The 27,099-nt window shown below is 67.3% G+C and overlaps 1 protein-coding gene across 3 annotated transcripts; it reads left to right on the top strand.

Annotated features, from left to right (window-relative positions):
• The first annotated feature begins 3,038 nt into the window (after nucleotides 1–3,038).
• Nucleotides 3,039–22,573, top strand: ACOX3 (acyl-CoA oxidase 3, pristanoyl). 3 transcript variants are annotated; one of them, XM_037529818.2, is made up of 18 exons: nucleotides 3,039–3,074; nucleotides 5,108–5,331; nucleotides 5,844–6,077; nucleotides 6,723–6,797; nucleotides 7,119–7,208; nucleotides 7,571–7,714; nucleotides 8,821–8,909; nucleotides 12,248–12,344; nucleotides 13,590–13,772; nucleotides 14,691–14,813; nucleotides 15,911–16,031; nucleotides 17,796–17,918; nucleotides 18,202–18,315; nucleotides 18,608–18,723; nucleotides 19,539–19,713; nucleotides 19,848–19,915; nucleotides 20,436–20,522; nucleotides 21,776–22,573. In XM_037529818.2, the coding sequence occupies exons 2-18, from the start codon at nucleotides 5,179–5,181 to the stop codon at nucleotides 21,893–21,895; spliced, it is 2,112 nt and encodes a 703-aa protein (XP_037385715.1). In that variant the 5' UTR covers nucleotides 3,039–3,074; nucleotides 5,108–5,178; the 3' UTR covers nucleotides 21,896–22,573. The 3 variants fall into 3 exon arrangements, with proteins under 3 accessions (XP_037385715.1, XP_037385717.1, XP_037385716.1); XM_037529820.1 differs by lacking the exon at nucleotides 3,039–3,074 and adding an exon at nucleotides 4,312–4,325; XM_037529819.2 differs by lacking the exon at nucleotides 3,039–3,074 and adding an exon at nucleotides 4,336–4,660.
• Nucleotides 22,574–27,099: the final 4,526 nt, after the last annotated feature.

Consider the following 27,099-nt stretch of genomic DNA (forward strand, 5'->3'; position numbering starts at 1 on the left):
TCTCGTGGACGAAAAAAGGCCCCTGCCCACCGCCTCGGCCCAGCACCGTCCGGAGGTGTTGCGCCTACTCGCGGGGCCGGCAGGTTGGAAAACCTGACCTGCTGCTCCTCGTTGCAGGCGTGCATGGCGGCTGGGCCAGGCCCTGAGGGTGCAGAGCTAAGTAAGATCGTGCCCTCGGGCAGCCCTCGGCCCCTCGTGGAGGTGGAAATGTTATAGGACAGGGAGAGGGGCAGCCCAAGCCAGTTTTTCAACAGCAAATCGACATATGAAACAAACACACCGGAGAAACCAAAAATCACATTTGCGCTTATGGTAGCCAGTGCCACAGGGAAGCCCAATTTCCCCATGGGGCTGACTAACCACGGATGGCTCTGTCCTAAATCACGTTGGACGCCAAATCTGTTATAGGACAGGGAGAGGGGCAGCCCAAGCCCCACAAACCTGCCTATTCTAAATGGGTTCTGCCATCCGCCGCACCAACAGAAAACATAGGAGACTTTAAGGGGAAGGAACTTTAATAAAACTAGGAAACAATACAGGTAAGGCAAAGAGTCTAGTTTCTAAATGAAGCACCCAAAGTTACCCATCCCCTCGTGGGTAAAAGTCCATCCATATGGGATTGGCCCAGAGCAAGGCCCCAAAGCCTGCCCCAAGTCTAAAGCATCTTCCAGGGGGGACCCACAGAAAAGGGTCACAAACAACCAGACAAGCCCGGAAGGAAAAGAGCAAAATCAACATCAAGATAAAAGCTGCCATAGTCACCTCCCCATGGGTCTCACCCACATCTGTGTCACCCAGTCCACGACCAAAAGACAAGCGCAGTTTCTTCACGTGTCTCTAGGCTCCATGCGCCTCCTCCAGGTCTCCTGGCTCCATCCTGCTTCCTACCTCAGTCTCTTCTTCAGCTTCTCCTCTTCCTGCTCAGCTCCACCCTCCCTTGGGTGGGGCAGGGAACCTCCCCCTTTCCTGGGGACCACCCTGTTACAGAAACAGTGATGATGCATCTGAAAAAGGCAGCTGTCAAGACAGCCCAGGGTCAGAGGTTGCAGGAAAAGGGAAGCTTCTTACTGTCCGAGCCGCCTATCTTGAAGGGAAGGTGTCCAGAAAGGAGGATTCTGTCACAACTGGCTTAACGGAACCAACATTGTTAAAAACCAACATTGGTTAAAAAAAACCAACATTATTAAAAAAAATCTGTGAGGGAGTGCTGCTGACCTCAGAAGACCTGGCTGCCCAAATAACGGCACAGAATAAAAAAAAAAAAAAAAGTTCTTAAGGCAGCAGTCTGTTGTTCACAGTGGTGAAAAGCAAGTTCTCCCAACATTCTTCTCTCTGCAAAGATCATCATGTTTGCAAATAACACTTTTGCCACCAAAGCAATGTTTTCATCAGGGAGCTTGCAACTCACAGGAAAGGCTCCACTGACTCTGGGACTGGTGTTAGATGGGCACTCTCGCTTGTTTTAGTTCCTATCAGGATGCAGAGGGCTTTTGTTTTTTCATTCAGCTGGCTTTGTAATGTCCTTAAAACAGAAGCAAGGCAAATGTCCACTTTGGTTTCTCCTGGATAGTAAGAACACTGTTTTATTTAAATCTGGGGTCAATTCCTCAAAAATATCTTTGTTTTTCAGTCTTTGTGCTCTTATGCTTCCAGACACTTCTGTGGTCCCGAGATTTCACCATGTCCTGGCACTATTAGGCCCCTGTTGCTCTGAATTGCTGTGATGAAACCTGAGGCCTTGGCCTTCAGAGTGAGAGGTCACAAATCCAGAGGTTAATGTTTAGGTGGCTGTGGAAAGTTTCGGTGTGTGAGGCCGCAATCCTTGCATAAGATCACGTGAGCACCTTGCTGGAAACCACCTACTAAGGACACAGCTCACCTGCCTCTGGGTTCCCGCCTCCACTGTGCCTTGCCTTGGACTCTGATGGACCATGACACCAGGCTTTGAAAAAAGAAACTTTTATTGCAAAACAATTGGCAAGGAGGCAGGAGGGTAACTGGATCAGCCTACCGGATCAAGAAAGGGAATGAAGTTACACAGGTTTAGGGGACTGAGCTTGAGAACAAAGATGTTGCATTTAATTGGCACAGGAGCAGGCTAAGAGCGGGGTAATGTGGGGGAGAGGGGGGTTGCCGTCCCTGGCTGGCCACGGGCAGCCTGACATGGAGAACTGCCCGTCTTCAGGGCACTGGGGCTCCAAATTTCTGCTGTTGGGTCCCATACCCCTTCTCTGCATTTGCTCCCGTGCCCTGGGGCTCAGCTCTGGGTCATTTGCTTCTGCTTGCTCACATGCCCCGGGGTTCAGCTCAAGATTTGCCTCTGCTTGCTGAGGCCGGGGCATTTGCCAGTAAGGGTCAGGCCCCGGGGTGCTTGTGAAATAAACTTCCAGAAAGTTAGACAGGGAGTTTCTTGTGTGCTCCTGGCTCAGAGAGCGTTTTTAGCAGTTGGCCGTGGTCACGGCGTCTGCCCCTGCCCACCGCTGCTTCCCCTCCCAGCTGCATTCCTGTCAAGCCTGGAAGCCGCGTGGCTGCCCTCCCGCCCTCCCAGGCCTTTCCTCTGGGCGCCCCGCGGCCCCCGCCTGGAATGCGCACCCCCAAGTCTTTTCTGCATTGACAGATCAGACCAAAGTGCCTCTGCTCCGGCATCCGAGGTCCCACGGGCGCTCGGGCGCCTGAGTCGAGCCGGCTGGCAGCGGCCCGCGCTCGGGGAGCGCGTTCATGGGAGATGCCGGAGCCCGGCCGGGGTTGACTCAGCAGCCCCGGAGCGGGCCCAGGGCGCTGCCACGAGACTCGCGAGCGGCGGGGCCCGGAGGGCGGCGCGGGCCGCGCGGGGAACACCGGCTCGGACCGCCGCGGAGCCGGGCGCAGAGGCCGCAGCCCGGGGCTCCGCGCTCGCGCCGGCGTCAGGCGTTTCCCGGGCGACGCGCGGGCGGCGCGGACAGATGACGCCACGCAGAGGGGCGGGGCCGCGCCCGCCCCGCCCCGCCCCGCCCCCGGCTCCCCGGCTCCCCCTCCGGCCCCGCGGCCCGCGAGCGGCGCGGAGATCGGCGGCGGCCCCGGCCCCCGGCGCCGAGGTGGGCCCCGCGCCCGGGCGGTGGGGGCGGCGGGCGGCTCGTGCCGGCGCTGGGCCCGGGCCTGCGGTCGCGGCGCCGGCCCGGGGCCCGCGGGGGGGCGGGGGGGCGCCCCGGGAGTGCGGGCTGCCGGGGGGTGGGGGGGGCGGAGACTGTCCCCCGCGGCCTCGGGCGCGTGTCCGCAGCCGCAGCCGCTCCCGGCCCGCCGCGCCCGGTGCCCTCGCCGGGACGAGAGGCGGACGCTGCCCCCGGGCGCTCGCGCCGCGCCGGCCCTCGCTGGTCGCAGCCCCTGCGCGCGGCCTGCCCCGGCTCGGGGGACCTGCTCCGGCTCGGGGGACCTGCCCCGGCTCGGGGGACCTGCCCCGGCTCGGGGGACCTGCTCCGGCTCGGGGGACCTGCCCCGGCTCGGGGGGCCTGCCCCGGCTCGGGGGGCCTGCCCCGGCTCAGGGGACCTGCCCCGGCTTGGGGGACCTGCCCCGGCTCGGGGGACCTGCCCTGGCTCCGGCGACCTGCCCTGGCTCCGGGGACCTGCCCTGGCTCAGGCGACCTGCCCTGGCGCTCGGGCGACCTGCCCTGGCGCTCGGGGGACCTGCCCTGGCTCAGGTGACCTGCCCTGGCGCTCGGGCGACACGGCCAAGGGGCTTAGGGCGCAGCGTGGGGCTCGGTCGTGTTTGAGCACCTCGACTGACCCTGGGCAGCTTGCTTCGCGGCTGCCTGCCTCCTGTTTTCTCACCTGCAAAAAACGAGTGTCCTGGTATTTCTGGGGTGGCCAGGGCACCTTGACACTGCGCTTAGCTTGTCTGACTGGGGGTCGACTCTGCTGGGTTAGTGGGCAGGAAGAGGGCCACCCCGGGACCCTCAAACCTGCCTGGTCTAAATGGGTTCTGCCCTCCATAGGCAGATCTGGGATGAAAGAGTAAAATCAAAACCCAAGTGGAGACAAAGGCCACCATGGTCAGCCTCCCACGGCCCCTCCCCCACGTCTCTGTCACTTTCAAGTCCATGTCCCCCCGAGTCCCTGGGGCAAGCCCAAGGCCGAGGAGCCAGCACCTTCTTCCCACATCTCTGCCCCAGGGCCCGTCCCAGTGGGGTGCTGGCCTAGTCCTCTTCCACCCCCTTCCTTAGGTGGGCCGGGAACTGGCCCCTCCCCTTCTATGCACATCCCCTTGCGGCCAGATTCCTACTCCCCTGGTCTCAGCTCTGAGCTCCAGACAGACCAGGTTCTGCTGAGCTTCAGCTCTGCCACGAGAGGGGGTAAGTGCCCGCCCAGCTGCTGGGAGGGCTAGCTGCCACGGGGTCTGTCCCGGGCGCTCCCAACGCCCCCGTTCCTGTGCCCCCTCACATCGAAAAACCAGGGCAGAGATGGTGCCCCCACTGCTTATCGGCTGTGGGGACTGACCACACTCAGCCGTCCTAGACTGTTGTAAGATCCCACAGGGAGGATCTTAAAGTTCCCTTGGGTCTTAAGGAGGGGGGTGCTCTGTGCCCAGGCTCGCTCTCCTGTGTCCTCCAGCTCGTGTCTGGGGGCGGAGGTGGACAGTTGGAGCCTGCCCTGTCAGCGAGGTGCCACCTTCTGCAAACCCAAGGCAGTGAGTGCTTTGGTTGACAGAGCTGGGCCGTGGGGGTGCTGTTGGTGGGCACCAGATGTCTGTTTGCCCACTTGTCAGATAGGGGCAGCACAGAAGCCTGCTCAGAGGCTCTGGGGTAGATGTCCCCGTCCAGGAGGGCTGTCAGGGTACACGGGGTGCTGTTGGCTGGAGCCCGAGAGAACTTCCTGGGCCAGGGGTGTGGTTGAGGCTGGGGAGTGGCCAGAGCAACTGGAAGAGGGAGCTCTTGAGAGGGCCATGGCCTCTGGGCTCTTCTGGGTTCCCCCGGGCTGCAGGTGCTGGCCCTCCCGGGTGTGCTGACCTCCATGCGGGAGGGAGCGGGGCTGCCCCTGGGCTCTCCCGGGCCGGTGTCGACTCTTGCGGGCAGTTGCGGGCAGTTCCCTCAGAGCTGGAGCTCTTACTTACAAGCTGGAGCTTCTTACTTACAAGGTTGATGAGACGGTGGGCGGTGTGAGCACACAGACTGGACGCTCCCTCGGGCCCTGTGCTCTGTGCTGGTGATGGAAGCCATGGCGCCCATGTCGGAAGGCGGCCCGGACACGCTGCTGCCAGATTTCCCCCGGGGGCCCCTGCAGACCTACCGGGCCCGCGCCTCCTTCAGCTGGAAGGAGCTGGCGCTGTTCTTGGAAGGGGAGGACCTGTTGCGCTTTAAGGTGAGAGCGTGTGGGTGTGCCCGCCGTCCAGGCGGGGTCTGGCGGGAGATGTGGGCCCGCCGTCCAGGCGGGGTCTGGCGGGAGATGTGGGCCTGCTGTCCAGGTGGGGTCTGGCGGGCAGCTGTGGGCCCACTGTCCAGGTGGGTCTGGCAGGCAGCTGTGGGCACCCTGCCTGGGCGGGGTCTGGTGGGCAGCTGTGGGCCCGCTGTCCAGGTGGGGTCTGGCGCATCTCACTTCATCAGCAAGGACGGGCCTTTCTTGCTCCATGAGCCCTGGGCCCTGTCCTGACCCTGACAGGGCACAGGCCCATCTGTGCACCCCATGGGGAGCCCCAGGGGGTGTTTGAGGAACGCAGGAACAACAGACATAGACTGTTTGGCTGAGCCTTGGCCCAGCTGTCCCCACTTTTCTGGGCCACATTGTGCGCAGCAGGCTGTGGCTTGGGAAACAGCAGGAGAGTGTGGGGAGACCCCCCAGGCCTCCTCACAGCCGCCCCGGCTCCCCACCTGCAGCAAACCGTCTTCACAGCTCTGGAGAACGACCCCCTCTTCGCCCACCCCCCGGGCGGCGACCTCCCGCTGGAGAAGTACCGGGAGCTGACCTTTCTGCGCTGCCGGCGGCTCCTGGAGCTGGACTTCCTGCGCCTGGAGGACATGGTCAGCTGCCCTCTGAAGGCGCTGGCGCTCATCGGGTGCCTGGGCATGTACGACTGGTCCCTGGGGACCAAGTTCTTCCTGAACATGCTGGTGAGTGGCGGTGGTGCGGCCCTTACGTCCAGGCGCACAGCATGCCAAGGGGGCGGCCTTGTCTGGCCAGTGTGGGCCGGCCGGTCAGGCCCCGCGGGGGTTCATGCATTCGGGGGGTGTTTAGAGGTATCTAAAAAACAACACACAAAACCAGCCCAGGCTGGAGCGCGGGCAGCCCTGTGTGTGGAGGGAGGGTCAGCATTCGGCGTGGGGGGTCAGGTCCTGCAAGAACAGGGGCTTTGGGACTTTCTTTGCTTTGTTCTGAAAGAGAAGAAAACCGTTAAGCGAGAGAAGGGGCGGCGGGTGGGAGGCAGAACCTAGGTCCTGGGCTGCGTGTCGCTATGGAGGCGGTGCTGCCGGTGCCCCCAGCGCCTCCGGGTATTGTTGGGTGGAAGGACTCTCGGCCCTTCACGCCCCCCCCATCCCCCACTGTCTCCTGCTGTCCTCAGACCCTTGACCTCTGGGCATCATGAACTGCTTGGGACAAGGAGCTGGGCCCGCCACCTAGGGCTCCGGCCAGGGCCGCTCTCGGGGAGAGACGCTGCTGGCCGGCCCTCATCCTGAGACGTGAGGGGCGGGAGGCACGCGGGGCCGGAGGGTCCAGAGGGGCGCCCCTGCCGCTCACAGGCCGAGTTCTGTCTGCAGACGTTTGCCTCGGCAGTTTACAGCTCTGGCTCCGAAAGGCACCTCAAGTACATCCCTAAGGTCTTCAGCATGGAGGTGAGTCAGGTGCATGGCAGCCGTGAGCCCCTCAGAGGTTGGCGTGATGGCGGGTCACCGGGCCCTGGGGCAGTGACGCCGGCTCTCCCCTGTCTGTGGGGCCCGGCCCTCAGCTCAGCCTCTCCGCGGCAGCCTGCCTTCCCGGCCTCGGAGCCCCTCTTCGCAGCGGCCCCTTCATGGGTGGTGCTGGGTGGCCCCGGCCCCGCAGTGGGCAGGGGCAGCTTGGGGCTGGGAGGGGGCTGGCCCTTCGAGGAAAGCTGGCGGCGGCCCCGGTGGCTGCAGGGAGAACTCCTGCCTCACGCCAGCCTCTGCTCCGCGTAGATCTTTGGCTGCTTTGCCCTCACGGAGCTGAGCCACGGGAGCAACAGCAGAGCCATCCGCACCACGGCGCACTACAACCCCGCCACCCAGGTGGGCCCGGGCCCCTGGCCGTCGGGGTGGGACGGGCTGGGCGGAAGCCTGGAAGGCATGGGATGGCCACCGTCGCGTGGGGGAGGGGTCGGAGGGGCCCGGGAGACCCAGCTCCTGCCCTGAGGCCCGGGTGGGCGTGCCTCCTGGTCAGGCTGGTGATGTTGCCTGGAGCTTGCTTGGCTCACCCAGCGCCCTGCGCCGGGTGTTGGGTTTGGGCTCCCCCACCTGCCCGCCCACCTCCCCGAGTCCCGCGGTGGGCCTGGCTCTCGAGGCAGAGATACGAGCACATGGAAGCCACGGGGGTGGGGGGGAGGGAGGAGGGGCTCACATGCCCGGAGCGCCCTGACCCACCCGCCCTGCAGGAGTTCGTCCTCCACTCCCCCGACTTCGAAGCCGCCAAGTTCTGGGTGGGCAACATGGGCAAGACAGCCACGCATGCCGTGGTGTTCGCGCAGCTGCACACGCCGGGGGGCCGGTGCCACGGGCTGCACCCCTTCATCGTGCAGGTAGGTTAGGTGCGCCGCACGGGCGGGCGCCGGGGCCTGGGGCGGGGTGCCTTTGCCCAAGTGCAGGCCCAAGTCACCGCCTGCCTTAGTGGGAGTGGCCGCTGGGCTGCCCGCCAGGGTCACACAGAGTCTCGCGGGTGGAGCCCCCTCGGCTGTGGCCTGTTCCCAGCAGGAGGCCGGGCTGTGAGAGCTGCGTGGTCACTGGATGGCCAGCACTTGTCCCGCAATGGTTTTGTTTCGTTGTTAGAAAATCACCTTTTGGAGATGGTTTCGCCTCTCTCCACCTTCCTCCGGTTTTTATCCCGTCTTAAGAAGTCTTTAAAAGTTCTAAATGTTCACAACCCTCGTGGAAGACTTCGGACAACTCTTACTGGACGTCGGTTTCTGTTGGGTTTTAGCCTTTATTTTGTTTTAAATATCACGACTGTAAAGTTGAAGCAGGTTAGAGGCTGGAACACGAGAGAGAATAAACCAAACCCTGAGCGCCCAGCTCCAGGCCGCTCCGCCGTCCGCACCAACTCTGCACTGTGCAGCTGGCGTGGGCTGGGCCCGCTCTGGGGGGCTGTCCCTGCCATGGGGGGCATCAGCGGCCACCCCGACACGCCTGCGTCCCAAGCTGTGACACCGCGGACTTCGCCAGCCACTGACAGGTGTCCCCAGGGGCGCTGCCGGCCTCTCAGCCTCCCTCCCTGCAGACTGTGGGCGAGTCTGTGGGGCGTTCCTTCGGGCAGACATGCGGCAGGCAGGCGCCCAGCGTCCTGTCAGTCATCGCCACCCGGGGAGCCGGGCCTCCCGGGCTCGAGTGTGGCCCACGCCGACCAGCTCCTGTCTTAGCCAGGCAGCAGCAGCGAGGCAGGGACCCGCCCCCAGTTCCGGAGGCCGGGCAGGCTGCGGCGCCCGCTGCACACGTGTCTGTGCCCCGCCCCCTCGTCGCTCCTCCTCCGACTCCGCAGCGCCTTCCTCAATGCATTCCGGCCCTTCTGGTGTCGGGGTGTGCTCCGAGGGGCCCTTGCTGACCCGTCCCTGGAGCCCCGTGGAGGGCCGGGGCGCAGCACTCACGCATGTCCCGGTCCTCACGCTGCCGTCTGGCTTTGTGCTTTGTGCAGATCCGGGACCCGAAGACCCTTCTCCCCATGCCGGGCGTGATGGTTGGCGACATCGGGAGGAAGCTCGGGCAGAACGGTCTGGACAATGGGTACGCGCTGCCCTGATGGGGGGTGCTGCTCTCCCCGGGGTCGGGGCCCAGGATGGAGGGTCCTGCGCAGCGCAGGCTGTGGGCCGCTCCGCCGGCTCCTGTCCACCCACTCACACAGTCCCGGCCTGGGAGCGCCCCCAGCAGTGGGGACACACACGCCCCTCGCAGCTGCGCACCTGGCTGCGGGGCTGCCTCCTGCTGGGCTCAGGTGGCCGGCCCATCCACCCCCTCTGGCCCGGGCTGTGCACAGAGCCAGCTGGTGTTGGCACTGCTGGGTTCCCACCAGGCCCGGCGGGGCCCCCATGTCCACGCGGCCCTGTCTCACAGGGCTGGGGGCGGTGTGGCTGGGGCTGCAGGTGCGGGCGGCGGCAGACAGGCGCTGTCCGACCCTGGATGCGAGAACCTGGCCTTCGCCTGGACCCGTGCTGGGGCCAGGCCGGGCGCAGGAGGTGCGGTGTTGACTCCGTGTGCTGACTCCGAGCGTGTGGGCACGTGTGCGGCCAGGCCGGGGCCCCATGGTGGGGCCTCTGGAGCAGCGCTCCTCGCCGTCCACCTGGCTTACAATCAAAGTCTGTGACGGAGTTTCGCTGGGTGCCCCAGGACTCGTGCTCCTGGCTGGTGTCTCTCACCGCGTGCGCCGGGAGCAGGGGACCTGCAGGCACACTGTGCGCCGAGCAGTGGACCCAGGGGCCGGCCCCCTCCTGCTCGCGTGGGGACACGTGGCGAGTACCAGAGTGGGGTCAGCCTCGCGTCCACAGCTCTGCTGCACGGCCGAATGCGGGTCACGAAGTGGCCACACACGGTCCGGGAGCCTCTGCAGCCAGGACTTCGCAGGCCAAGGTCCGGCCTCCCCAGGACGGCCAGCAGGGGGCACCCCGGGTCTGGAGCGCTGCTTGGCTTTGAAATCCTGAAGTCTCATCAGTGTTAGAATTCAGTGGAGTTTTTTTTTTTTTTAATTAATTTATTTATTTAATGCAAGCACTGGGTACAGTCAGAAGCGCGGGAGGGTGAGAGAATTCGCCAGAGCCAGAGCGGGGAGCAGAGCAGGCAGAGCGACGAAATTCACACTGCTGTGGGGAGCAACGAGCGTGGCAGGAGAGGTCTGCGCGCCATGTGGGACCCTCCTCCGGTGGCCGGGGAGCTGCTGGGGATGGAACTGGCGCTGCAGGGCTGCGGGCAGCTTTGCAACCCAGAGCTCAACCACTGCGCCGCCGTGGGGTTTTTTTGAGTCAGTTATTTAAGAAAAAAAAAAGGTAATAATTTGACAATTTGTAGGATACATTTTGTCACTTCGTAGGAATTCCTGAGTTCACGGCGGCTTTCTGGAAACCAGGGCAAAAGCACGGATGAGGCTGGGCAAACGGTGGAAAGCAAGGCCCGGAGGCCCTGCCCCGTGAGAGCCGGGACCCCGGCGGGGCGAGCCCTGTTCGCCCTGTTCCAGCTGGGGCATCGTCCGGGAGGGTGGGCCCTGTGTGGGGCGCGGGCACAGGGGAGGCCGTGGCCACAGGGCAGGCGGGGGCCAGGCCGAGGGCTCCTGCACCCGCCGTGCGCACCCCAGGCCAGCTGGGACACTGGAGCCCTGGCTGCCTGGCCATCACTCTGGCCCCTCTGGCTTTTCTGGGCAGCTTTGGGGACGCGGCCTAGAGGAGCACGTGTGGGGGCTGCCCTCGTGGCACCGAGCCCCTTCCTGCTGGCCACTGTGCTCGGGCCTCCCCGTCTCTGGGAGTAAGAGTGACGGGGTCCACTCTCTGCAAGGGGCGTGCTGCCTCTGCAGAGGCTCCTGGCACCGCATCCTCGGCTCCCGTGTGGCAAACTGGTGGGGGGCTCACGGCCTCCACCATGCCCATCAGCCCCGTGGGGCCCCAGTCCAGTGGCTCCCTGCTGGGCGGCCTCTGAGGTGCTGGCCTGCCGCTGACCTCGGCCACACAGCTGGGCTCTGGACGGACACCGCCAGCCTGGCTCCCAGATCCCTGCCGCCTGCACCCGGCCCCCTTCCCTGGCAGGTGCCACTGTGTCTCCCCAGAGGCTGCCCTGGAAGTGGGGCTTTGGGGAGACACCCCCACCAGAGGGTGACAGCTCACCTTGTTGATTCACCCCAGTGTTTACTAAATGTCTGGGAGGTTCTACTGCCCAGGGCCCCGTCATAAAACGGTGAATAAGCCCCTGGCACTGCTGATGAGAAGCAGGCGGCTCAGCCAGGAGCCTGGACATTGGCCATCACTCAGCAGGGTCACTTAGAGTGCTGTCGTGGGGGTAGAGAATCCAGGTGGGCTTCCTGGAGGAGGTGGCAGCCCTCGGCACCTACTTGACTGGCTGCCCGTGGGTCAGAGTGCCTGCAGCTGCGAGGAGCCAGCTGCCGGAGCAGTCAGGGCCCCTTGGAGGACTCGCCACCTCTTCTGACAGGCTTTTGGTGCCACAGGATGAGCCCAGGATGGGACCTTCTCAGGCGGGACGTGGCCATCGGCCCCTGTGTCTGCCCATAACGGGTGCAGCTGAGGGGGTGTGCCTGGGAAGAGCCGCAGGGAGCACTGTGATCAAGACAGGATGTGGGAGCTGAGGGAGGCAGGAGGGGGTCCGCTGAGGAGCACAGGGCAGGCTGGGGGCCTCCAGGAGGGCCAGGTGAGGGCTCTGACCCTGGCGGGGCCTGGGTGCAGGACAGTGGGCAGAGGCCAAGCGGAGGGGACTCGCTGTGTCCTGTGGTTTAGGACAAGGACAGTGTTTTGTCTCATCTAGGGAGTGCCTTAAGAAATGGGGTGTGCCCCTGGAGGGGCTCAGGCTCTGGGCCGGTCTGGGTGCATCTGCCATCGGTGGGACGTCTGCTCCTTTGTGTGACCTTGGCCTTCGACGGCAGTGGCCCAGGCCCTCCTATGGGGACAGCCGCAGAAACCCTCACTCAGCTGCCTGGCGGCCACGCGGCCCTCCCAAGAGGCTGACCAGGGCGGCTCTCGCTGGGCTCTGGGGCTAAGGGCTCCGTTTAAAACCTGTCACCTGGCAGAGACTCGCCTGGGAGCCCGGGGTTCTGCCCTGTAGAAGCAGCACCCCCTGCTTGTAGCTCCGCTCTATGCGTGCGCAGGGGCCGTCGCCCCCACCCAGGTCCCCGGAGCCCCAGCCCTGTGCCAGCGCTGGGAGCTCGACTCCTGAAGGCCAAGCTGACCCCACGCTGACCCCTTGTACTTTGACCAGCTTTTTTGGTTCACGGTGGGGTTTCCTGTCCGCTGGGTCTCCCCCACTGTCCTTGTCTCAGGGTGCTGGCTCCTTCCCGCGTCCTCTGCTCCATTCTCTGTGTGCCAGACGGGGCTGTGCGCTGGGCCCGTCTGACCACGGGTCTGTCCCCACAGCTTCGCCATGTTCCACAAGGTCCGCATTCCGCGCCAGGACCTGCTGAACCGCACCGGAGACGTCACCCCCGAGGGTGCCTATGTCACCCCCTTTAAGGTACAGCGTCTCCGGCGGGTGTGGGGAGCCCCTCTCTGAGGGGATGGAGACCCACAGGCTGCCGGGTCAGTGGGGGCAGCCTCTGTGATTGGCATCCCACGAGGAAGGGGCTCTGGGTCAGCCCACCCCCAGGGCCCCCCAGTGACCGTGGAGGCAGCCTCACCGCTGCCCAGGAGTGTCCACTCGCCTCACTGCCTTGCCAGTGCTGGTTCCAGAGGGTTGAAAGGTGAAGTATCACCTCTCTGACTGCCCACAAATGGGGGCGGGGGCAAATAGCTCTCTGTGGTGTCCAGGGCTCCCCACAGCCTAAAATTCACTGTGTGGTGGACACGTCTGAGGCCTTTCTCAGAGGTGGCCCGGGCTGGAGTCACTGGTCATGCCCCAGAGTCCAAAACACACGTGATGGAGGGAGAGCGCGCAGCGCTGGGCACTCCCCGCGGGAGGGCGGATGGAGGCCTAGGGCCCGGGGTGCAGGGGGCACTCCCGCAGACTCATCGCCAGAAACGCCTGCATGGAGACGCTGAGACGGGGAGGTGACCTGGACCGAGGCCTCGGGAGTCCCGTGGTGGGGGGCAGGATGCGCCCCCACGCCCGGCCGGGGACTGAAGAACTTCCCCCGGAAAGTCTGGAATGTCCCGAGGGGCAGCGACCTGACCGCAGGGCGCAGGACGAATTTTGCCTTCAGCTTTCTGCAGCCTGAGCGCTGGGCGGGGGTGCTGTCCCCATTGGGGGTGTAACTTTAGCCCCCCAGGCCCTGGCCGCATGCAGGGATGTGACAGAATGACCTGTGGCTTTGAAGGAAACCGTGCGGACCCCGCAGTGGACACAGTATTAGGAAAGGCCCAGAGCGGAAGAAGCGGGCCCTGGTGGGGCCGCAGGGCGAGGGGGTGGGCTTGGGCTGGGGTCCATGTGCCTCTGCCCCAGGGACGCCTCCTGACGGCAGGCTGGAGGTGGGCGTCCGCCGTGATGGCTCCTTCTAAGGGGGCGCCGACCGGCAGGGTCCCCACGCCCTGAGAGCCGTGGTCCAGGCAGGATGGGGCTGCCAGGCAGGGTCCACATGTGATAACCGGTGGGCAGCGGGCCCACCTGGGCCGCCACCCCCGTTGCTCCCCGTGGGGGCCCGCTTGCTCCCCGGTCGGCTGGTGGCCACACGGGTGCGCCCATCCCCCCGGGGCCTCCCTCACCTTCCCCGGGAGGCCCCGGGCACCCTGCACCAGCTGGCCGCTGCCTCCTCTGTTCCCCCAGGACTCCAGGCAGCGCTTTGGGGCCTCCCTGGGCAGCCTGTCCTCCGGCCGGGTCTCCATCGTGGGCATGTCCGTGGTGAACCTGAAGCTGGCCGTGTCCATTGCGGTGCGCTTCTCGGCCACGCGGCGCCAGTTCGGCCCCACAGACGGGGAGGAGACGCCGGTGCTGGAGTACCAGATGCAGGTGCGGGCGCGCCGGTGACTGCGCCGTCTCGGACGCGTGCAGATGCGCTTCCACCCTCCCCCTTCACCACGGGCGGGGCACGCGGGGGCCAGGGCAGTGGACGCCCTCACCTTCTGGGTGGGTGCGCAGCTGGCGCTCCCGGGACGCACCGTGTGGGCTGTGGCTGGTCTGCTTGGGCGCGGGCCCCGGGGTGAGGGCTGCCGGCGGCGCCCCTGGCAGGCAGGCGGCGAGTGGCCCTGGGAGGGCCCTGCATGCGGTTGCAGCGGCCCACACGGCGGGCAGCACTGTGCCCCCCGCCCCCACCGTCTGCCCCAGGGTGGGCCGGGCTGGCAGGGGCAGGTGACGGCGTCCGAGGAAGCCAGCACAGAAGGCCGCTGCTTCCCAGCTCGCGTCTTTCCTGTGCCGCGAACGGTCTGGACCGTTGATGACAAGGAAAAGCAGGGTGTCCTCACCCACCGGGCACCCCACTCCCGCCAGAGCCGTGTGCGTGGCCTGCACCCTGCTGGGGGCCCCTCAGGCGCCTGACCTCCACCCCGTGGGCGCTGGCGCTGGCAACGGTGCCTCTGCAGGGGGCGCGGGGAGGATTGGGCGTGTGGGAGCCCCGGGACCCGCAGCCCCCCCCACGTGTGTGATGTCACTGTGCCGGCCCAGCCCCCCGCCGAGCCGAGGGCCGCACTGGGGCAGAGACGCCCCTCCAGGAGGGCGTCCCGACTGCGGTTTTCCCGTCTGGCTCGGGCCCAGCTCCACCCTCCACAGGCGCAGGCGGCCGGGCCCTCCTCCTGCGGACCCCTCCGCCCAGTGGGCACTGGGGGGCCCTTCCCAGTGAGGGGGGGGCAGTGTAGGCTGCGGAGCATCAGGTGGGAGGAGGCGGGTCCGGCCTCACCTGCCCACGCGGCCTCCGGGCGCCCCTCCCCTCAGCAATGGCGCCTCCTCCCGTACCTGGCCGCCGCCTTTGCCCTGGATCACTTCTCCAAGTCGCTCTTCCTGGACCTGGCCGAGCTCCAGCGGGGCCTCCTGGGCGGTGACCGCAGCACCCAGCAGGTGAGGCGGACGCGGGGCCTGCTGGTGGACTCTGGCTGGGCTGGGCCTGCGGGGCTCCAGCGCGTCCGTCCCAGGGCGTGGGGGCGGGCGGGGGTGCCCGTGGGAGGGGTCCACTCCCGCCTCCCGGGCTGTGCTGACTCGGCGCCCCCACCCCTGCTGTGAGCTCAGCTGCTCTCCTGGACCATGTGGCTGGACACAACCCACCCTCCCGGCCCTCAGCAGATCTCGGGCGGAGCTGGTGGGAGTGGGGCTGACGGGGGGGCCGGTGCCCACAGCATCCAGCGGGTCGGAGGTGGGCCCTGCGGACGGAGCCCTTGTGGTTCTGGGTGTCTGCTGGGGGGGTAGGTTCTCCGCAGCCCCTGGCGCTGCAGCCTGGGGGTAAAGTGGGAGTCAGAAATGCATGTGGGGACAGATTGGGGGTGTGGCACCTCGACCACACACTTGGAGTAGTCCGTGTGACCCCAGGAGGCGGGTGGTGTTGGGGAGGCCGGCAGGGCCTGCTGCTGGGCAGTGGGGGAGCCTGTCTCCCCTCAGCATGAGCCCCGGGCCTCTGCCAGTGACACCGGGTGGGTCTGCAAGAATGTTCTGGAGTGCGCTCGGACCCGCACTGTGGCCCACACCGGGCTCAGGCCTTGTGGGGCTTGTCAGCTGCACTCCTGAAGTGGGGTGCCTGCGAGCCGGTGTGGGCCAGGTGTCGCCCCTGAGCCCCACGCTGCTCCCTGCATCTCTGCCGTGTCCTGGCCCTTCGTCCTGGTCTTCCGGCGCGGCTGGCCCTTGCACAGCGCCTGCTCATTCCTCGTGTGTGAGCTGTAGGGAAACTGAGTCAGGGTGGATGTTCTTCTGCCATCGGCTTCCGGGCTGCGCCCCGAGACCCGGGGCAGCTGAGTGCACGCCCCGGGGGGGGGGTGACCAGGGCAGCTGAGTGTGCGCCCTGGGTGGGGGCGACTGGGTGTCAGGCCAGGTGGGTCCTTGTGAGGTCCCCGCAGAGTCTCTGCGCCTGTGGGGCATCTGCAGTCAGGCTGCAGGGCCATGGGCCTTGATTCAGCCGAGCCTGTGTCTGCGGCGCCTCTTCTCACCCGACCTTGCTCCCCCCCAAGGCAGAGCTCGGACGTGAGATCCACGCGCTGGCGTCGGGCGGCAAGCCCCTGGCCTCATGGACGGCCCAGCGGGGGATCCAGGAGTGCCGCGAGGCCTGTGGGGGACACGGCTACCTGGCCGGTAGGTTTTGGAGAGGGGGGCGCCTTCCTGTCCTTTCCCTGCCCGACCAGGCGCCAGCAACCTCGGTGCCCACGCCCTTCTGCGCCCTCAGCTGCCTGGTGGTCGGCACCACGCGATTCTGCGGCCCCGCCAGCAGTCGTGACGCTTGAGGGTCGGGCCTGTCGGGAGCTGAGGCTGGCCCCTGCCCCCCAGCCCCTGTGCCTGATGCCCGCCGCTCCAGGCGGGCCTGGCTTGGAATGACGACGCGTGGAGAAGCCGCGAGCCCAGCACACCCGAGCAGAGCTGGGGGCCGCGGCCACCGCGTCTCTTCTGACCAGGCCGCCCCAAGAGGACAGTTGTCTCTCTTGGTGTTGGCTGTTGTGTGGGCAGCTGGCGTGTGGTTGGAGCCCGGCCTCAGTGGCCTGGGCCCGCGGGGCTGCCGGTGTCGAGTGGGGTGGCCTAGGCACAGCAGGCAGGGCTCGGAGGGCAGCCGGTCAGGCCGGGTGTGCTCAGCACGGGGCGGGGCCTGTGCGGCGCCTTGGCTTGCCCTGGCCCTGGAAGGCCATCGTCACTGTGCAGTGCCCCTGCCGGCATCCTGTGCGCTGGCCCTGGGCAGCAGGGGGCCCGTCCGGCCCTCAGGGCCAGCGCCCGTTCTGAACAGCGGCCGTTCCCCTGCAGCCATGCTGGAGGCTCTGGCCGAGTTCAGGCGCCCGGGCAGTGGCCCGAGGTGATCACGGATGACGAGGGTCTGTCAGGGCCTTGAGTGGGCGGCGGGCAGTAGGCTCGAGGCCTTGGGCCCGGCCCTCCCTCCCCGCGCTGACCGGTGGGTGCCTGTGGCCATGTCAGCCCCTTTCGTCTGTTCTCCCTTGGCTGCTTGTAACACATGGTGAGGCTGCCAATTGTTTAGCTTTGCTGAGATTTTATTTTATTTGTTAAAGATTTGTTTTAATTATTTACGCATAGAGGAACTGGGGTACAGGCCAGAGGTGTGGGGGGTGAGAGGATTCACCAGAGACAGAGCGGGGAGCAGAGCAGGCAGATCCACTGACACAGCTGAGGGGAGCAGCGGGGAGACAGGAGAGGTCTGCTGCGCCATGTGGGTAGCTCCCTGGCCGGCCAGGGATCGACTCGCGCTGCGGAGGCTGCGGACAGCCTCATAGGCTGTGTCCTAACCCCTTGCGCCACCAGGGAGGCCCCCTCACTCGGGTCTTAAACAGGAGAGGAGCTGAGGTGTGCAGAGCTGAGAGTCCCCAGGCGAGGGAGCCGGGCCCGGCCTGTGCGGCCAAGTCTGCAGAGGAGACTCACAAGTCCAGTGAAAGTGCCCTTTGCAAAGTCCCCCAGCTGTGCGGGTCAGTGGGCAGCCCCGCCTGGGCAGCGTGCGGGGAGGACAGTCGGGTGGCAGGGGCCACAGCCTTGCGGGGCCGGGGCCTGCACAGAGCCTGGGTTAGACCCTCGCAGCCTCTGCTTGACCAGACAGGCCAGGAGCCCCGCTCTGCCCAGCCTCCAGGAGGGACCCCAGGAAGGAACCAGGCATCTCCAGACTCTTGACAGTCTGTGTGAAAGGAGGGGTCGCGCGGCTGTGGAAGGAGGCTCCCTGACGCGCTGGGGGGCTCTGCTGGGTACCCTTGACCGCGGGCACTGCCTGCTGGCCGCGCTCTGTGTGCCCAGAGCTGGGAGGTGCAGGATGGGGGCCGGACTGGGAGGAGCAGGTGGGGCTGGGGCGGGTGGGCTGGGGCACACCGGGGGTCCCCACCAGGGCCGGGGGTGACACCCGGCCCATTGCAGTGAACCGCCTGGGTACTCTGCGGGACGACAACGACCCCAACTGCACGTACGAGGGGGACAACAATGTGCTGCTGCAGCAGACCAGCAACTACCTGCTCGGCCTCCTGGCGGCCCCCAGCCCCGGTGAGCCCAGCCCCCACAAGGCTCCCATGAGCCCAGACCCTGTGAAGCCCCCAGGCCCCCATGAGGCCCCCGAGAGGCCCTGAGGCCCCCATGAGGACCCCGGCAAGGCCCCTGCAGGGTCCCGGGGCTTGGCCCGCCGGTGTCTGGCCCGTGACCTGCGCCTGCGTTGGCGGGAAGGACAGCCGTGTCAGGTCACTAGCTGTGGCCGACTGTCTTGCCAGCTTGGGGGGTGGCCCCTCAGGACACCCTGGGGTCCTTGCTCCTCAGCCTGCGGGTCCCCTAGGTGGCACGCGCTTTCGGAGCCCCTTGAAGACTGTGGACTTCCTGGAAGCGTACCCCGACATCCTGGGCCGGAGGTTCACGGGTCTCAGCGGCACTGACCGCGTGGACGCCTCAGGTACCCTGCCCGCCTTCCCGTGACCCGGGTGGGCTCTGTGTGGGGCCGGGGGCCAGCGCGGGGTCAGGGCAGCGGTGCTGAGGGCTTGGCTCGGCCTGGCCACCCAGAAGGGCTCGGTTACGGCCGGCGAGTGTGGGAGACGCGGGAGGCCCGCGCCTGTCGCACGTCACCATCCCGCTGATTGCGGGGAGGCCACGCCCGGCTTCACGGAGTGCATGTCCGGGGCTGCGGGCCACGAGGGGCCACCTCGCAGCACCTGTGCCAGGCCCCGTCACCATCCCCCTCGCCCCAGTGCCCCTGGCAGCGTACGAGTGGCTGGTGTGCTACCTGCTGCGCGGCAGCCACGAGAAGCTGGAGCGGGAGAGAAGCGCCAGGGGCAGTGACTTCGAGGCCAGGAACAACAGCCAGGTGAGCTGCCCGCCTCGCCCGCAGCCCCTCCGCCCGCGGCCTGGTCCCGGCCCCACGCCTGGCGGGTGCCACACTCTGGCCGGCCCGTGGCCTGGCGCCCGGCCAGCGTGGGTGTCCTGCTGCGCGCCTGGCGGTGCTGGCCGCCGGCCGAGGTAGTGAGCAGTGGGACCTGGCTGTGGCGCCTCCCGGCGGCCCCACTCGCTTTCTCAGCTCCTCTGGCCTGGACCACGGCACCTGGTGGGTAGGCGTGAGCACTGGTCATGGAAGGCCTTGGCCCTGGCGCTGGAGGGCCTCCTGGCTTGCTCCCGGGAGCCCCTGCCCCGCCCGTCGGGTCCTCTGTGATCCAGCATGCAGGGCGCTCCTTACCTGGGGTCTCGGGGTCGTCTGGAGGTTGTGGGTGGGGGAGCTGGGGCGCTCCCCAACTGGGTCAGCCCTTCGGGACTGTCTGCGAGGCTCCACGCCTGCTCCGGGGAAGCCACCCAAGCCTGGTGTCCACCCTGCTGCTGCGCCTGCCTGGGGTGGAAGGTGGGCAGGGGAGGGTCTCCACCGGAGAGGCCCCTCAGAGGGCGGCTAGATTGTGAGGCTTCACAGGTGCGCTCTGTGGCTTAGACCTGTGAATTCAGCGCATGGCCCAGGTCAGTGAGACGTCAGTCCATTGGACAGCAACCAAAGCTCGGGCCGGCAGATGGCCTGGCCAGAGGCTGCTTCCTGCACCCTGGGCTGGGGGCCTGGGGCCAGGGCGCAGACCTTCGTCCTGTGCCCAGGGTGATGCCGCCGTGCTAGGCCTGCCCTCAGCACCGTGCTTGCTCCCCCAGGCCTACTGCTGCCGCCCGCTGGCGCTGGCCTTCCTGGAGCTCACGGTGCTGCGCAGGTTCCACCAGCTCACGCACGGCCCCAGCGTGCCCCCCTCCCTGCGCGGCCTGCTGGGGCTGCTCGGCGCTCTCTACGGCTTCTGGTCCCTCAGCCAGCACACGGCCCTGCTCTACCAAGGTGAGGCGCCCGGAGCGGCACCGCTTCCCTAGGGGGTGGTCCCCGGGAGGGGGCGCCTGAGAGACAGTGTTTGGGGGTGAGTTGCCCTTTGCAGGTGACCTAGCACCCAGCCCTGAACCCGCCTGTGCTTGCAGGCGGCTACTTTTCCGGGGAGCAGGCGGGCAGAGCCGTGGAGAACACCATCTTGGAGCTGTGCGCCCAGGTGAGTGGGGGTCTCCCGGGCGAGTGGGGGTCCCCGCGCAGCGCGGCTCTCCTCATCCCAGGGGCGGCCATGTCACACCCACGCCCCAGTCCGCCTTCCCTTCAGCCCCGCCTGGCGCGTTACTTGAAGGAAAAACCTGCGTTTTAGGAAAATTCTCGGGCGCCTTTTCTAAACTCCGTCATGCATGTGAGAAACGATCTGCGGGCGATGAGGAGAGGCCACCGTGGCCGCCCTCGCAGGCTCCGTTCCTGCCCTTGTAAACGCTGCCTTGCCTTCATTTTTCGGATGTATTTTCCGATATCTCAGCCGTTCGCTAAGGGAGGGTCCAGCCGCAACCGTCAGGAGCCGCCTCCGCCTGGGGCAGGGGGCCAGGCGCCTGGAGAGCCCCGCCCCCGGGCCGCCTTGGGGCAGGGAGCCGACCGGCGGCCCACCTGCAGGGCCGGCGCCAGCTGCTGTCACTCAGCAGTCACTGTCGGGGCTTCTGGGCCTGGCCAAGTGTGTGGGCTTTGTTTCCCGACAGCTGAAAGATGACGCGGTGGCCCTCGTGGACGTGATCGCGCCCCCCGACTTCATCCTGAACTCACCCATCGCCAGGGCCGACGGCGAGGTGAGGGCACCCCGCCTGTGGGGGAGGCCTGCAGTGCACCTGGGGCCGCCGGCAGCCGCTGGGCACCAGCTCCTGGTGCCTCCAGGGACTCGTGGCACTTGGGAAGTCCCCAGCCTGCCCTCCACGTGATGGACGCCCTGGTCAGCACCGGCCGCGGTGCCTGCTGTCCCCCCCCACCCCACCCCCCGCTTTCTTCTTCTGGGCCTGAGCAGCAGACACCTCTCGGCCAGTGCCAGGCGCCAGGCTGCCCTGCTGTGCGGCCCAGCCTCGCCCCATGTGAGGGTGCCTATGCCCGGTGATCCCCGGGTGTGCGCAGCCCCAGTGCCACCACCCATGCCGTCCCAGCGTCCCCATGGCAACATGGTCATTTCAGAGTGGTGAGGTCACACCCTGTGGTCTCCCAGTGATGACCGCTGGGTAGGATCTACCCCAGGCCATGCCGGGCCCGAGCCCGTGCCATCCCTGCCACCCCTGGGCTGTGCTTGGGCAGAGCCTGACGCTGAGGGGCCAGAACCACCCCCTGGGAGCGTGAGCTGTGCCCTCTGACCTCAGAGGGGGTCTCCCGGCTGTGAGGGGACGCGCTGACCAGGTGCTGCGAGGGAAGAGTCCCCCGGGGCCCACAGACGGCTGCAGGCAGAGGGTGCTGGGTCGTGAAACCTGACCTAGTCCAGCCCCTGGAGGACGGCCAGGCCCCGTGTCCTCCGGGCCAAGAGCAGCAGGGTGCTGGGGCAGCTGCCAAACGCTCTTAGCAGGTGTGGGCTTAAAGGAAAATGAGCCGTCATCCGCTCCCTGCTCCCGAGGAGGCGGCTGGTCTGCTGCCCCCCTCAGCCTTTGGCCCCGGGGGCCGGGGCCCCTCACTGCTCCTCCAAGGCCACAGCTGCTCTCCCCGGTGAGGCCTGCCTAGCCCTGGCAGGGAGGGTGTGCGGGCCCAGCCAGGAGGGCGTGTGCGGGGCCACCTCACAGTGTGGGCCTCACGCAGGCTGGCAGGGTCCCTGGGGCTGCGTCAGATTGAGGACAGAATGTCCACCTCCCACCAGAACGCCCCCGAAGGGCGAGTGGGCAAGTGGACGTGTGCGTCGTAACTGTTTCCCGCACCGTCATTTTCTGATGGCTCGGCGCTGGAGGGCGGAGGGGGCCGTGCGGACGACATGGGAGTCCCCGTGAGGTTTTTCTAAAAAGCGCGGTGGAGACGCCCCGTGTTGTAACACGGCTGCACCTGCCCGCCCCGCCATCATGGCGTCTGGCCCTTGCAGCTCTACGGAAACCTCTGGACCGCGGTCCTTCAGGAGAGCCGAGTGCTGGAGAGGGCGTCGTGGTGGCGGGAGTTTGCCACCAACAAGCCCGTCGTGGGGTGTCTGAGGTCCAAGCTGTAGCGGCCGTCGCGCCCTGGGCCGGCGGAGCCACAGCCCTGCCCGCAGGCCCCATCCACAGACCCTCAAAGCTGCCCGGACACACCGACCTCTGCGCCTGCTGCCTCCGTGCCCCAGCCGGGCTCCCCGTCCCAGGGCGGGGGCGCCGAGGGGCCTGAGCCGGCCGCGTCTGCTGGGGAAGCCCGTGGGAGGCCCCTCGCCACGGCCGGGGCGCCTGCCCTTGGCTCTGCACACCCCGTCTTCCCGGAGGGTCTTCGCAGAGCTCTGCTCCGGGACTCAGTGCCGCGGGCTTCCGCGTGGGGCCACGGGGGGCGAGACCCTCGCTTGTTTCCACGGCCACATGGGGCGGTCTCGGGCCTCAAGCCACGGAGTCCGCCTCCAGGGCACAGAGGCCAACCGGGCCCAGCGCTCGAGTGCGCTCTCGGAAAATGGCCCCCTTGGGGCGGTGCCGGCTGGCTGCCCGGGCTGGGGACCCCGCCCCCTGGTCTGTCCTGCCCAGACCGCCTGACGGGAGCCGGTGGACCCAGCTGCCCCCACGCGCAGCCTGCCCAGTGCAGCAGCTGGAGGTGTGGAGACGGCGTCGCGCGTCCCTCAATCAAGATGACGTTTGAAAACATCCCGCGGTAAAAACCCACGTGATTGGAATAAATTTTCAGACTTGAATGTCACCGCCTGCGCCCTCTCCCCGTGCCGGGCGGCAAAGCCACACGCTGGTCGGGCGCCTGCAGTCGGACGCCCCGCGGGAGAGGTGACCGCCGGCCGCGGGGCCCAGGCTTCCTTGACGAGACCCGTGCCTGCCCGGGGCCCACGCTGGCACCGCGGGCGGCTTCACCCAGTGAGGGTTCGGTGCTTGTGCCAAGCCTTGTGCTCGCGCGCGGGCCTGTGTCGGGCTTCCCCGCGAGCGCCCCCTCGTCAGGCGGACGCTTGGTCCAGTGAGCACGCGGGCCCAGGGCCTAGGGCCCTGCTTGGGCCGCCCGAGTGCTCCCGGCGCCCCGCATCTCCCCGCACATGGGCTGGCGAGGCTGCGCCCTCCAGGAGGGCAGCGGGGATGGCGGAGGGTGAGCCACAGCAGGCCCAGGCTGCCCGCTGACCCGGAGGCACCCTGGAGGGAGGGTGAGGGGTCTTCCCCAGGGTGGGGCCCGGCCTCCGCCGCCCACCTACTCCTGGTCCCCTGCCCAGCCCGGGGCACCCCGCTGGTCCAGGCTTCTCCTAGGGCAGATGCCCCTCACCTCGCTCTTCCCTTCGCCCAGTCACTGGCCCAGCGGCGGCCCACCCTAGGTCCCGTGGGGCCACGTCCTTAGGGTGACGTGGGGTGTGGGGCCAGATGCCATCTCCCCCTTTCACTGGACCTTGCCAGGCTGGGAGGGGGCAACAGTGTCCAGGAGCTGGACCTTCAGACCCCAGCCCTGGCCCACGGCCCCCCCAGACATGTGGGACCGGGCGTCCTCAGCCTGGCCAGGGCCTTGGGCTGCCCCACCGCACGGCCTCTGCTCCCCCTGCGCCCGTCTCCTGCCGTCCTGCAGGGCAGCAGGGTCTTGGGCTTTGGGCGTGGCCCGAGTCAGGTCGGTAAGCCCGAGAACCCAGTGTTCCCACGGGTTTCCAGAACATTCCACTGCTGTTTCCACTCAAGTGCAAGGACTGACCTCAGCCGGTTTCTGTTCCACCCGACTGTCCAGTGCCGCCCAGGGAGGAGGCCCAGCTGGCACCCGGGCGCCCGTGTTCCTCTGGGGCCGGGGGCCAGGACGTGACGGCCAAAGGTGAAGTGACCGTGCCAGCTGGGCCGCGCCCTTGGCCCCGGGGGGTCAGGCGGGCTTGTTCTCGCCCTTGACTGGATTTGGGTGTCAGTCCACTCCACACTGGAACGAGGAGGCCAGCGCCCGGCCACGGCTCGCTTTGGAGAGAGACTGGCCTGAGGCCTCACAAAGCCGTGGGGTGTGAGCCTCCCCTGCCCTGGGTGGGTGTCCCGTGGGGAGCGAGCCCCCCCGCCCCTGGTGGGTGTCCCGTGGGGAGCGAGCCCCGCCCCGGCCCCGGGTGTACGTGTTTCCTCTGGAAATCAAGTCTTCCTCTTGCCCCAGAGTGAGACTTGCAGGAAGGGCACTTCTTGGGCCGTCCCTGCTCCCGGCAGGTGCTGGCAGGCGATTCCAGGGTCAGCCTGGGCTGCACCCAAGGGCCCCCACAGAGCCAGGCATCTGCCCAGCCTGGCCATTCAGCCTGCACACTCACCCTCGCCTGGCGTCCCTCCATCGGACATTGCCGCTGCCTCGGGGTGCTGGGTGATGGAGGGCGCGTCGTTTGGCCGAGCATGAGGAGGCCGCCCCGGGCGCTTGGGGTCCACGTGCTGCCCCGGCCCCTCCAAGGACCCCTTCTGTTAAGGGCCTGCTCAGCAGCCCTGGGCCAGGGACCTACCAACCGTGATGGGGTTGTGGGGTTCGTGAGGCTCTGGGTCCTCTGTGCTCTCCTGGGCTGCAGGGCGAGTGCAGAGGCCATGGTGCTGGGGGCGCTGCCCGGCTGGGGCGTCGGGCCTGGAAGTGGGCGCCAGCCATCCTGGCCCCGGAGCTGCCACATGGACGCTCGAGAGGTCTGGGAGGGCTGGGTGCCACTGTGCTGCTGCCCTGGCCTCCCACTGGGCCCATGCCCCACCGCACTGGGGGGTGGGGGGAGCTGAGGGGCCGCAGGCCGCTCTCCACATGGGGCTCCGGTTGGGGTGCCGCGCACAGCCAGTTCCTGCACTCAGGACCAGCAGGCAGGGGCTGGACACTGGTTGGCCGGGAAAGGGGGCAGTGAGGGCGGCTGGGCCTGGTGGGGGAGGCCGGGGAGGGCTGGGGCAGCTGGGCATGTGGCTCTGATGGCCATGGGCTGTGGTCATTGAGACCGGCTGGCCCCAGACGGCCTCCAGACCAGCGCAGAGATGGCGCGCGCAGCCCGGGCCGGCCTGATGCCACAGCTGGGCGGGACACGCCCGGTGCTCACAGAGGGCTCGTCCCCCCTCCCGGCTGGGGTCACGGCTTCCGAGCAAAGGTCCTCTCGGCCACCGGTGCCCCCGTGGCCAGCCGGGAGGGGGCCTGGGGTGAGGCTGAGCACCACCCCGGAGCTGTCGCCTCCTGGCTATAGGGGAGACACTGAGGAGGGGGAGACGAGAACGTCCAGCCCAGCACAGCCCCTGGGTCCTCGCTGCCCAGTGCTGGCCCGACTGCAGCCACTCTCCCTGATACCCACTCCCCTCTGCGGGTCCTGGTGAGGACCCGGCTCCTGCGCAGCGCTTTCTCGTCCAGGTCACAGTACAAACATCATAGAGAACCAGACCCTCTCCTGTGCCCCGGGGCCTGTGTCCACGTCTCGATGCAGGCTGGACGTGGCTGCAGGGGGCAGAAGGACCCTGGAGCCCCCTGGCTCGTCCCTTCCACCTGCCTGGGACACGCACACCAAGTCCCGGACACCTGCCTCTACTGCCCGCCTGTCCCTCCTGCCATGGGAACAGGCGCTGAGTCTGCAGCTCTGGGAGCGAGGTTGCTCAGGTCGGCCAGCACACCCCCTTGCCTCACTTTCCTTCTTGAAATGGAAGAGTCCGAGAGCCCAAACCCACAGCCCCTCCCACCGCGGCCGGGCCCCCAGACCGGGAGGCTCTGGGGCGCTGCTCCAACTGCTGGGCGCCTGCCCCGGCGGGGCCCTGGGAAGCCTCGGGCCCAGTGCTGTCTGGAGCCGGCACGCGCGGCCACCACCCCCGGGTTCCGTGCGGAAGCCCAGCTTGGCTCGGCCCCCGATGAGGGAAGCGCCTGGCATTTCACAACTTTCCACCCTGGCAGGAGACGAACAGTATATTTTCCATCTGAAGTCACCGCGTCAGAGCAGAAACCTGAGCCTGAGGGTGTAAATATGGAGCTGGCACGGCAGGCGGCACGTGCCCCCAGTGCCCAGCCGCCGCGGGCAGGCGCAGACCCTGCTGCGGGCCAGCGGCCTCCTGGCTCAGCCTCGGGACGCACACGCCTTGCTCAGCCATTGCCCAGCACGGGGCTGTTTGCAGAGGCAAGATGGGGCCACTGGGCGGGCCCTGACCCCACCTGGCGGGCCCCCAGGGAGAGCAGGGCACAGACACACACGGAGGACGCCTGTGAGGACACGCCCTGCGCCCAGGAGGGCCGGACCCCGATCCAGTGCTCACATCACCCATGGTCGGGGCGGCCACCGGGGTTGTGGAAAGTCGCCCCAATGAGCACTTTCATCTCAATCTTGTTTTCCGTCTCAGCCCCTCCCCGGGCTCCAGGCCAGCTGCAGCAGGTCGGCTGCGGGAGTGGAGAGCTAGGGTGCTGCTCCCCCCCCAACTCCAGCCCTGCTGCTGGGGGCCGTGGTTGGAGGGGGTGTCCTGTAGCCCCAGCTCCTGCCCGGCCGCTGCCCCTGCCTCTGCAGCAAACCCCACGGTCACGCTCGAAGTCCCCTGTGCAGCGGGCATCAGGCCCCATCTCTGGGGGTGTCGGGGTGTTGCTGGGGAGGGACCCCTGTAGGGCTTCACCAGGCATAGCCGAAGCATGGGGGACATGACTCTGCTAGACCTGGGCTTCCCCCTCCGGCTCCGCCCCTGCCCCAGGGCCAGCCGTGCCTCTGGCTGCCCTTGGTCGCCCAGCCTCAGTCCCGAGGGCACGGGCCTGGCTCAGGCCAGCTGCTCCTGTCTGGCCCCTGGGCCCCAGGAAGCCCATGTGCTTCCCACAGCGGGGATACAGGCCTCTCCCCGGCACCCTCCCGCCTTACCTCTGCTCCTGGAGTGGCCCAGGGTGGAGCATGCGGGCCCTCTCCCTCCAGCAGGTGTCCTGGGGCAGGCTCTGGGGCCACGGGTAGAGGCAGGCCCTGTGTGGAGGCAGGAAGGGCACAGAGCAGGTTTTCTATGATCCGGCGGACCGGGGAAAGGAGGAGAGAGTCCCGGAGCCCTCGGTGACTTGTCAGGCTTTTATTGGAATTTACCAGGCACAGGGCAGGCAGGGGTGCCGGGGGCCGGGAGGCGGGCAGGCGTCCCAGCCCCCAGCAAGTCTTCACTCTGGGGTCCCCGGCGTCCTCTCACGTTCTCTCTGCTCTTCTCTTCTCCTGCTCCTCTGCTTCTTTCTCGGCTTCTGCTGGCGTCCCCGTGACGCAGCCCTTAAAAGCCCAGTCTCAGCCCAGGTGAAGCCCATCTCCCTAGGCCCACCCCCCACTCCAGGTGCCGGCGTCAGGCGTGCACT

The sequence above is a fragment of the Talpa occidentalis genome, unplaced genomic scaffold (genome assembly GCF_014898055.3).
Source record: "Talpa occidentalis isolate TD23 unplaced genomic scaffold, MPIMG_talOcc4v2.1 talOcc4.6, whole genome shotgun sequence".
Classification (NCBI taxonomy): Eukaryota; Metazoa; Chordata; class Mammalia; order Eulipotyphla; family Talpidae; genus Talpa; species Talpa occidentalis.